Here is a 12,005-nt window from a genome sequence, read left to right as displayed (position 1 = left end):
CCTGGGTGGGCCTCCAGTCCCTCGCACTTTCTAGACCAGCAGGCCTGAGTTCTCCTCGTCTTGTCCTTTTGCTCTCATTTCTATTTAATTGTCTCACTTGTTTAGGCCACTGCTCTCTAAAGAGGACATGAATAGAAGTGGCAGCGAGGTGACAATTAGGGAATCACAAAGAAGACAAAGAGACCTGAGCTTTGTGTGTGTTGAAGTGTCACAGAAGTCCAAATCAGCACATGGTAGAATCTGTTCAGTCACAAACAGAAGAAGACGTGAATTGTGTGCAAATGAGGCAGTGAACAAGGAGTGGAGCAGACACAGGTTCATACAACAACACATGATGTTGAGGAACAGTAGGTTTATGAGGTTTCTGCTCAGAGGACCATCAGCTTGACCTTTGATGGCCTAGTGCCTGTCCAGAATTTGTCACCAACGCCAGGATTGGCCTCACTTTCCATCATCCTACAACTTGACTGTCCACCCGTGTTTGCTCCTGCTGCTCACCTCAGTGGGCGTTGTGACCCCAGCTGGTTTTAGAGGACAATTCCCACTGTGGTTCTCTGGCTGGTGAAGCTCTGGTCTGAACTTGTGGAGTTTGGTGACAAGTTCAGGGTGACCGGGTGGAGAAACACAAGTGAGTTTAAAGAAGAAGCACACAGGCTGAGAAGAAGACAAGGAGAGTTTATTAAATGTGGAGGAGAGCTGAGGAGATTATAAAAGAATAAAGAGAAGAATTCAGAGAGAGTGGACAGGGGGCATCATCACTGGGGTCAGTTGATCAGCATGTCCAGTCTTCTCATATGTCGATATTCACCTGCCGTCCAGTCCTATTCAGCTCCTCCTGTAGTGACCTCAGGTTCTTCTTCTCACTCTCACTGACCTCATTACCATGCAGCCTGTAAACGACACAAGTGTGAGTTACAAACATAAGAGGACCCCACCTCACACACTGCACTATCACAGTGACACACCCACTCAGGTGAAACTGAGGAGAATTCTGGGAAGTTGACCTGAGTGGGTGTGTCACTGTGATAGTGCAGCAAAATCAAACACCGCAGAGATATTACTATCATTAGACGCAGAAAAGGCATTTGACATGATTGAATGGAATTACCTTTTCACTGCATTGGACAAATTTGGGTTTGGCCCGAATATTTGTGCTTGGATCAAACTACTGTATACCAATCCAGAAGCTTCAGTTTGTATTAATAACATTTGCTCAGACTACTTTAAACTAGAACGTGGTACCAGACAAGGATGTCCCTTGTCGCCACTGCTGTTTGCAATCGCCATTGAACCACTGGCGGTTCACTGCCGAAATTCTTATCAGATAAAGGGGATTGTCAGAGAAGGACTGGAACAGAAAATTTCTCTATATGCAGATGATATGGTCTTATATATATCAGACCCAGAAAACACTGTCCCTGCAGTTCTAACAGCACTAACAGAATTTCAAAAGATATCTGGTCTTAGAATTAATCTGAATAAAAGTATACTCTTTCCAGTGAATTCACAAGCATATAATATTAGATTAGACACCCTACCTTTTACCATAGCAGATCAGTTTAAATACCTAGGGGTAAATATCACAAGTAAACATAAAGCTCTTTATCAACAAAATTTTGGCGTCTGTATGGAAAAAATTAAGCAAGACTTGCATAGATGGTCAACCCTTCATCTCACTCTAGCCGGAAGAATTAACATTGTTAAGATTAATATCCTTCCTAAACTTCTCTTTTTATTTCAAAACATTCCAATATATATCAATAAATCGTTTTTTAAACAGTTAGATTCAACAATAACCTCATTCATTTGGAACTCAAAACACCCACGTATCTGAAGAGCGACCCTACAAAGACCTCAGGCAGAAGGTGGCATGGCTTTACCTAATTTTCAGTTTTATTACTGGGCAGCAAACATACAAGCCATAAAAACCTGGACACAAATAAATGAACATACACAGGCTTGGTCTGCAATAGAAGTAAAATCCTGCAGTACTTCTTTATATTCCCTGCTCTGCGCTCCAATAAATGAAAGTTATCGCAAATATACTAATAACCCAATTGTGCTTTACTCACTCAGAATATGGAACCAAATTAGAAAGCATTTTAAGATGGAAAATCTTTTATCAGTGGCACCTCTGCAAGAGAACCACCTCTTTCAACCTTCGCAAGTATATCCAGTTTTTAATACCTGGAAAAGTTTTGGGATTAAAATGCTCAGAGATCTTTATATAGACAACATATTTACATCTTTTGAACAATTCAACCTCCCAACTACACATTTCTTTTACTATCTTCAAATTAGAAATTTTGTTAAACAGAAATTGCCCGTTTTCCCCCACCTTGCACCCTCCACAATGGTGGAAAAAATACTGCTCAATTTCGAGGAAACAAACACTATTTCCGCAATATATAAATTCTTATTAGAGTCCCTACCTTTCAAAGATCCAAGAGGACATTGGGAAGAAGATCTCTTAATCAATATATCAGAAAAGGAGTGGAAGGTAGCAAAGCAGAGAATTCACTCGAGTTCTATATGCGCAAAGCATAGAATTATTCAACTAAAAATTATATATCGAGCTCATCTGTCTCGCTTAAAACTGTCCAAAATGTTTCCAGGCCAGGATCCAACCTGCGAACGCTGCAACCAAGCTCCTGCCTCACTAGGTCACATGTTCTGGGCCTGCACTAAACTAACATCATTCTGGACAAAAATGTTTAAGTGCCTCTCAGACAGCCTTGGGGTCACAATCTCTCCTAACCCACTAACAGCTGTGTTTGGTGTTTTTCCAGATGGACTTGAAGTGGAGAAGGACAAGCAAACTGTGATTGCATTCACTACACTCTTGGCACGCAGACTTATTTTGTTAAATTGGAAGAATCCTAATTTTCCTCTGATAAGTCAGTGGGAAACCGATGTTTTATATTATTTAAAATTGGAAAAAATCAAATTCTCAGTTAGAGGATCTGTACAACATTTTTTCAAAACATGGCAGGATTTAATCAATATTATTTTAGAATAAGAGAAATAACTATTATTGCATTTAACTCCCTTCTCCATCTCTTATTTATATAGATATTTACTTCTCCCCTTCTTTTGATTAATGTTGCCTTATTAAAAAGCCTAAAGCAATTTTCCTTTAGCTAAGCTCTCCTTCTCAGGGGTGGGGTTTGATTTGTCTTCAAATTTGTTGGGTTATGAATTGATCTGTTTGTATGGAATGATTACAATGAAAATTAATAAAATAAAAATATTTAAAAAAAAAAAGAATTCTCCTCAGTGTCCCTAAGTCACATGACATGTGTGTCACCCTGCTGGTCACTCAGTTCACTGTCCAGTCAGGTCACCATCCTCTGATGGCCTTTTGGTTTCATTTCATCTCAGTGCTGGTGTTCTAGTCAGGCCGGGGGTCCTCCGTGGCTCCTGCTGACAGTTTTATTTTTTTTATTCTCCTTCCTTGTTTTCCGTTGTTTTTATAACGTTGTTCTGTTCATTTATTATTTATTTAATTCTGTATTATCTGTTATTTTTATTCTATTTAGTTATTATTTAGTATCTCTGTGTGTGTCTTGCAGTTCTCTCACGTTCCTTGTATTTTGTGGTTTGATCCCAAGACGCAGGACCACCTGCCCCCCCAACTCTCTAAAGGCTGCGGCTCATTTGACTGCTCTGGTGATTGGTGGTCTTTGTGAGTATTTTGCTCTTTTGTTTTTAATTCTGATTATTGTCTTTGAACCTTTGGCTCTTGAGTTTAGATTCTCTTACAGTTTGTGCTTTTTGAATGTTGTTAGCTTTGGATTGCCTTTGGCAGCCCCTTTGGCTCTTTTTTTATGAAGACCACTTGTGGACTTGTCTCTGCTCCAGCTGGAGTTTTCACAGTTCTCCCTCTGGTCAGACTCACTTCACGCCTCTGAGACTCTTTTTGATTTTATTTGCAATTTAAAAGCCTGAGCTCCTTTCTGAAGCCTCCTGTTTGCCTGAGGTGGGCCTGCCTGACGGTGACATTTGTTTGGTGGGCTATTCTAGACGCCTCATCCATTTGTTATATTGTGCTGTTAGAGCAATCACAACAGAAGGTGGTCTGTCCAGGTGACATGGTGTTGACCCCTCTGTGGTCTCTTAATTAATGTTCAGTCTCTCTCTTTATTATTTTCTTTTCCACTTCTCCTCACTCTCCTGTCTTCTCTCATTTTCTGTCTTCTTGTTTCTTCTTCTTGTCCCCTCATCACCCTGTCCACTGACATTGGCTCTTCTCTGTCTTGTTAGTTCCAAGTGACCACCATAACACTGTCCACCCTCTCCTCCTGTCCACTCTGCCTGCTGTCCTGATCCTGTCACCTCTCCTCCCTGTGTCCTTGTCCCTCTGTCTGCCCACCTTTTCTACTCTTCCTTTTCTCAGCTCATCTCACACTCCTCCTCTTTGTTGTTCTCCTTCTGTCGTCTCTCATTATTTTTGTTGTCCTCCCAGTCTGTCGCCTCCATCCAGCTCCACTTGTCCACTGCTCTTTGTCCTTCCTGTCCCATTGCCTGTCCTTCTCCTTCCATTAGTCAGTCCATGTGGTGTTCTGTGATCAGTCCGTCTATCAGGTGGTCAGCTGTGACTTCATAACCCCACACACCTCACCCTGTTTACTCACTTCAGTGTCTTTAATTTACAGTTTGGGGTCTGCAGACCCTCACACAGCTGACACATTCCTGAATGTCCCAGTCTGTTGTAGCTCAGGCTCAGTTCAGTCAGCTGTGAGTGACTTCAAAGAAATGAGACTGACAGCATCCTGCACTTGAGAGGCCGCATGGACTTGTAGAAGGTGAAATTTTTTTCTGGGGGGGAGATTTTGTGACAAAGTGGGATTTCTTTGTGTCATTCAGGACTCAGGATGTGTAGACATTTTGTCTGATTTGTAGGACATCATGGAAAGACAACTGTTAGACATTCTGGTCACTGCAGAGCTTAACACTCAGCTGTTTGTCACGATGGACTCTCCTCATGTCACAGTAATTAGATGATGACGATGACACACTGTTGGCATAAAAGGACAAACACTGGACCTGACTTTAGGAATGATGACATGATGGACATGGGGGGCAAGACTGACATGTGAAACTTCTGTCCTCAGCCACTCAGACCTCACACACTGATCTGTGACATTGATCAGCTGATCTTTGTCCACAAAACACCTCAGTGATGTTGAGCTCAGTTTTCTTATTCCTTCTATTAATTTTTAATAAAACAGGAGGATGAGCTTCACATGGACTGTCAGCAGTCCAAAGTCCAGTCCAGTGGGCACAGGTGGTCTGAGTGGATTGTGAAGAGACCCCATGACTTCTGGCCACGGCTGTCCATTTCCAACTCTGCCCATAAGTGATTTGATCAAAATGATGACAAAGGAAATCCGCAGCACTTTATATTCTCCTTGTCCTTATCTGTCACTCCAGTCCAGCTCTAGCTGTCCACTCCTCTTTGTCTTCTGTCACTTTAGTCGTCTCTTCTCCTCACACTGATTGTGTTTCTCCTCCTTATTCTATTTTAGTGATTTTTAACAAACTTTAGTGAGGACATCAGAGGAGTGTAAGGGGGAAAGTGACAATGGAGGACAGGAACAAATACGAGATTAAAATAAAGAATGGACAGTGTGGGCTTGTGGGACAAGAAATAAAACAACAGTCTGGGCAGAGAGGATGAGGAGAGTAACCAGTGTGGTGGAGGGGCTCAGGGTCACAATGCTGTCTTTATGAATTGAATTATTAAAGGAAATCTGCAGTTGTGTCACCTCACGTCAATCTGTCTGTCCATAAGGGACACTGCAGTCTGTCCTGATTAAACACAGCGTTTGTGTTGTGGGAGTGGAAAAGTCAGAGCGATAATGTGACAAGAAATAAAATTAATGACACACACACACAGACACACACAGACACGCACACAGACACACACACACAGACACACACACACATGTTGTTCACTTACGTCAGTTTCTCTAATTTGCAGTTTTCACTCCTCAGCCCCTCACACAGCTGATCCACTCCTGAATCCTCCATGTTGTTGTCCCTCAGGTCCAGTTCAGTCAGTCGTGATTGTGGAGCAGAAAGAGCTGAGGAGAGAGCTGAGCAACATCTGGAGGTGAGACCACAAGAAGGCAGGCTGTTGAGAAGAAGAGAGAGAAGTGAGGACATGAGGAGAGACAGGCAGACAGACAGAAGGACAAACAACACAAAGGTTCAATGGCCACTTGTATTCTGACTTTTCACTGAAGTGCAGTGTGAACACGAGACCACTGCTATTCTTATAAAGTAAGGCGCTATATACCTGACAGGGTCTCCTGCCTTCACACTGGACTGACTGGTGCCAAGTCATTCAGACTGACATGTGGACATCAACACTGGATAAGAACATCACAGATATGAGACTGACGGCATCCTGCACTGAAGTGACTAGACGGACTTGTCACAGGTGACCATGGGGTGAGGATGACAAACTGGAATTCTTGTCTGTCATTTGCCACTCAGGACTGGCAACTCTAGTGGTGACCAGCAGCAGGTCTGTTTGTCTTCGTCTTTGTTGAAGTTTCTTTTTAATTTTATGATTAATTTTTATTATGAGTTCATTTTCTGAACAAGAATAAAGGAATATCTGTGTCCCTGAAGTGTTATGGAGCCTCCTCTTTTATTTGTTTGTATTATTTTGGTGATACTTTTTCACTTCACTTGCTGTCGTCCCGATGCGTCTTCTATTCACCTGAGTGATTCAGTTCAGCCAAATATAAATACAAAATGGGAGACACTGAGCTACAGGAGGAGACCTCTGAAAAGCATTTAGGGGTTTATGTTGACACAACATTTTCATTGTCTAAGTAATGTACAGAAGCAATTAAAAAGATAATTTAAAATGTGAGGCTATATCATAAAAACTGTTGAATATTCTGGTCTCCTCAGACATAACAGCATTTGAAGATATGAAGAGCAGAGCAACCAAGTGCATTATGGGGCCGTCATCATCAAGTTCTTCCATGTGAACCCTGAATACCACGAGGACTGACTGAGGTCATTGATGTTAGGTAGAATGCCTAGAGGGGGCTGGGTGGTCTCATGGCCTCAGACCCCATGGAGATTTTATTTTTTTTCCAGCCACCTGGAGTTTTTCTTTGTTTTTTCTGTCCTCCCTGGCCATCGGACCTTACTTTTATTTTATGTTAATTAGTGTTCCCTAATTTTAATTGTTATTTATTTTGTCTTTTTCTCTTTCTTCATCATATAAAGCACTTTGAGCTCCATTATTTGTATGAAAATGTGCTCTATAAATAAATGTTGTTATTGTGGTTGGACATGTCCTACTGTGACAGACTCAGAGAATTAAACCTGCTTAGTCTGAGCAGAGGAGACTGTGTGGGGACCTCATCCAGGTATTTAAAATCCTCAAAGGAATTGATAATGGAGATCCAGCAGAATTCTTTCAAGTTAAGTGTAAGTCACATACTCAAGGACATTATTGGCAATTAACAGAAAGTGCATTTAAAATTGATGCAAGAACACAAAAAGAGTTGTGGGACTCTGAACAAACTACCAAGACATGGAGTTGAAGCAGAAACCTTGATGACCTTTAAGAAGGAATCTGCATGAGCTTAGCTAAACAAACAGGCTTGATGGACTGAATGGTCTCCTCTCGCTTGTCAAGTGTCTTATGTTCTTATGTCACTTTACTTCATCTCTTGTAACCCCTTGTAGAGCACCAAGGCTCATCTGAGGCTCCTGTTTGTAGACTTCTCTTCAGCTTTTAACACCATTCAGCCTCACCTTCTTGAACAGAAATTATTAAAGAATTTAATTTTGAGTTCAGTTTGTTAGGATGGCTGATTGAATTTTTAAGAGACAAAACCTGAAGTGTGAAAGTCAATGGCTGTCTGTCTGACATGTTGTCCTCATCCACAGGTCCCCTCATGTCTGTTCTTTCAACACTTTTGTACTCCTCTTCACTAATGGTGCTGTCGGTAAATTTGAGGACAAGTTCATATTAATATGTGCTGATGACTCAGTGATTGTTAGCCTACTGAGTGTGAATGAAACCAGTCCTGGTCCAGTGGGAGATGACTTTGTGAACTGGTATGATGAGTCTTTTCTACTAATAATCAAACTTATAAGCAGCACCAGACACCAACAAGAAACAATCACCAAAAGGCAGGCAGTGGAGATCATTGACAGTCATAAATATCTGAGGACAATGAAAGACATTGAGCTGACTTTTAAGGGAAACACAGAAGCCATCAGCACAAAGGGACAGCAGCAGCTCCACTGTTTAAGGAAACAGAATCTTTGTAATGTGAGTCCTTCAATGATGACACTCTTTTATAAATCTTGTATTGAGTCTGTTTGTATTTACAGTGAGGAACATAAGTATTTGAACACCCTGCGATTTTGCAAGTTCTCCCACTTAGAAATCATGGAGTGGTCTGAAATTCACATTGTAGGTGCATTCCCACTGTGAGAGACAGAATGTAACAAAAAAAAAATTCAGGAAATCACATTGTATGATTTGTACAGAATCAGTGTTAATATTTGGTACAGAAGCCTTTGTTTGCAATTAACGTTACCCGTAGTTCTTGACCAGGTTTGTACACACATTGCAACAGGGATTTTGGCCCACTCCTCCACACAGATCTCCTCTAGATCTGTCAGGTTCCGGGGCTGGCGCTGAGCAACACGGAGTTTCTGCTCCCTCCAAAGATTTTTGATCGGATTTAGGTCTGGAGACTGGCTAGGCCACTCCAGAACCTTGATATGCTTCTTCCGGAGCCACTCCTTGGTTATCCTGGCTGTGTGCTTCGGGTCATTGTCATGTTAGAAGACCCAGCCACAACCCATCTTCAGTGCTCTGACTGAGGGAAGGAGGTTGTTGCTCAAAATCTCACAATACATGGCCCCATTCATCCTCTCCTTAATACAGTACAGTCGTCCTGTCCCCTTCGCAGAAAAGCACCCCCAAAGCATGATGTTTCCACCCCCATGCTTCACAGTAGGGATGGTGTTCTTGGGATGCAACTCCTCCTTCTTTTTCCTCCAAACACGGTGAGTGAAGGTTAGACCAAAAAGTTCTATTTTGGTCTCATCTGACTACATGATTTTCTCCCATGCCTCCTCTGGATCATCCAGATGGTCATTGGCAAACTTCAGACGGGCCTGGACATGTGATGACTTGAGCAGGGGAACCTTCCGTGCAATGCGTGATTTGAAACCATGATGGCATAGTGTTCTACCGACAGTGACCTTTGAAACTGTGGTCCCAGCTCTCTTCATGTCATTGACCAGCTCCTCTCGTGTAGTTCTGGGCTTATTCCTCATCTTTCTTATCATCTGTGATACCCCATGAGGTGAGATCTTGCATGGAGCCCCAGTCCGAGGGATACTGACAGTCGTCTATAGCTTCTTCCATTTTCTGACAATTGCTTCAACAGTTGATCTGTTTTCACCAAGCTGCTTGACAATTGCCCCGTAGCCCTTTCCAGCCTTGTGGAGGTCTCAGTTTTGTCTCTGGTGTCTTTTGACAGCTCTGTGGTCTTGCTCATGGTAGTAGTTGGAGTCTGACTGACTGTGTGGTGGACAGGTGTCTTTAAAGAGCTCAGATGCTACTAATTACGATTACTAAGTGGAGTAGAGGTGGACTTCTTAAAGGCAGAGTAACAGGTCTTTGAGAGCCAGAATTCTTGCTGATTGCCAGGTGTTCAAATACTTATGTGCAGCACTGCAATACAGAGAACTTGGGAGAACTTGCAAAATCGCAGGGTGTTCAAATACTTATGTCCTCACTGTATAAGCTGCTAGCCTGGTTTGGAAATCTTAATGTCAAAAACTAAAAAACATTAAACCAAACTGGAAAATGGAGAAGTAAAATGACAAGCAGTGGACAGTCCAATCTTAATGACCTCCCATCATGCTGTGTGTCTCTGCTGACCAGTCAATAATGTATTTGTTAGTTTGAGTGAAGTTTCTGATGTTTGTTTAACTCAAATGAATATTGAAATAAACATTCATTTTCCACTCCTTCTTATTCTGAGCTGAGTCTCAGGGCAGCAATGAGTGCCCATCACACACCATGTCAGCCTTTCCTTATGAGCTCCACATACTTATTTACGTATTTTACTCTCTTAAAAAGCTTCATCTTAGCTATAATATCCAACATTAACACACCACACCTATTTAAATATTACACGTTTGATGACCACATCATAGACAAAGCGTTATTGTAACAGGGACCCCTGTGTGTACAGCGGGTGAGAGGCCTGTGGGAGTGCAAATACAAAGGGACATGGCCGCTGTGAATTGGACAAAGGAGAGCAGATCTGCTCAGCTGGTGTGTAACATCAGTGCAAAGTCCTCAAAAATGTGAGAGCGGACCCTCAGGGGACACTTTATTAGAGTCGCCAATGTGATACCCTCACCATTTAGCTCTGTGTCAGTTGGAATTCTCTGAAGGTGTGGATCCAGCAGGACGTCTGAATGACTCTTTATGGATTTTGGGACAAATCACCTGTTTGTCAAATAACAAGTAAGTCTCAAGTCAAGAAGGGCAAGTTACGAGTCTTAAATGTCAAGTCCCAAAAAAGTCATAATGTGTTTTACACCAAATTTATTGCTATTTCTTAAATTTACAGGAATCATAAATAGTTTTTAAACATTTGTTACATTTATAATTACATTTCTAAACTATCAACTCCATGTTATTACAAGGATGAAGAAAAATGAAGTGCAAATACGCAAAACAATTCTTAAAGTGCCGCTGAATGTTACAATACAAGCAGTGCAAACAAATTAGCAGGCCTGTGTACTTCACATGAAATTAAAGATTTCTATTAAAAAAGTATGAATATAACATGAGCACCAACACCTCAAATAGAAACACTGACATACACAACACAAATCATATGAGTGTGAGATCAGAGATCTGTCCATCTGTCTGTCTGTCTGTTCTCTCAACCCGCTTATCAGGGAAAGGCGGCTGAGGATTTTATTTTTTTATCATTTTATTGAATTTATTAAAATCAAACAACATTCCATACAAGCAAGTCAAATTTTCCAAAACTGGGTTCAACTCAAGTCAAACCATGAGAAAGAGAACTGGGACAAGAGAGTGAAACTTTAATAGTAGAAAAGATAAGTAAGTAAATAAATAGAATTAAAAGGGGAAGAGAATCTGCTTCCTGAAATAAAATGCTTATTCTCAAATGTTATTGATCAGATCCTGCCAGGTTTTTAAAGAGTTCTGCACAGATCTTCTAAGTGAGAATTTGATTTTTTTCCAGTTTCTAATAATATGTAACATCAGTCACCCACTGACTTAAAAGAGGAGAGTTAGGATTCTTCCAGTTAAGTGAGGTAAGTCTACGTGCCAATAGTGTAGTAAAGGTGATTACAGTTTGTGTGTCCTTCTCCACTTTAAGCCCCTCTGTGAGCCCACCAAACACAGCTGTTAGTGGATTAGGAGGGATTGTGACACCAAGGCTGTCTGAGAGGCACTTAAAGATTTTGTTCCAGAATGATGTTAATTTGGTTCAGGCCCAAAGGATGTGACCCAGTGAGGCTGGAACTTGATTGCAATGTTCGCAGGTTGTATCTTTTTAGACAATTTTAAACAAGACAAATGCAACTGATATATAATTTTGAGTTTAATAATTCTATGCTTTGCACATATGGAGCTTGAGTGAATTCTCTGCATTGCTGCCTTCCACTCCTTTTCTGAGATGTTGAGTGAGAGATCCTTTTCCCACTGTACTCTGGGATCTTTGAAAGGAAGGCATTGTAAAATATTTTTATATATTAAAAAAATGCTGTCTGAGTCATCAAGACTGATCAATATTTTTTCCGGATTAGAAGTAAGTGGGAGGAGAGGAAAATCGGGCAGGTTCTGTTTAACAAAGTTTCTAATTTGAAGGTAGTGAAACATATGTGTTCTTGGAAAGTTAAATTTGGAGTGTAATTGTTCATAGGATGTAAAGACATTGTTTATGTACAGATCTCTAAAT

The 12,005-nt window shown here is 41.2% G+C and overlaps 1 protein-coding gene across 1 annotated transcript in view; it reads right to left on the bottom strand.

Moving 5' to 3' along the window:
- Nucleotides 1-659: 659 nt before the first annotated feature.
- The window catches only part of LOC114669313 (stonustoxin subunit alpha-like), an 81,277-nt gene continuing 69,931 nt past the window's right edge, over nt 660-12,005 (bottom strand). The window contains exons 6-7 of the mRNA XM_051921885.1: nt 5,963-6,136; nt 660-890 (exon numbers count right to left, since the gene is read on the bottom strand). Of these exons, the coding sequence (XP_051777845.1) occupies nt 791-890; nt 5,963-6,136 (274 nt within the window). The 3' untranslated portion in view covers nt 660-790. The remainder of the gene's footprint in view (nt 891-5,962; nt 6,137-12,005) is intronic.

Source organism: Erpetoichthys calabaricus (genome assembly GCF_900747795.2).
Source record: "Erpetoichthys calabaricus chromosome 1 unlocalized genomic scaffold, fErpCal1.3 SUPER_1_unloc_3, whole genome shotgun sequence".
NCBI classification, from domain to species: Eukaryota; Metazoa; Chordata; class Cladistia; order Polypteriformes; family Polypteridae; genus Erpetoichthys; species Erpetoichthys calabaricus.
The sequence above is the reverse complement of the archived record's forward strand: the minus strand, read 5'-3'. Positions and strand labels throughout refer to the sequence as shown.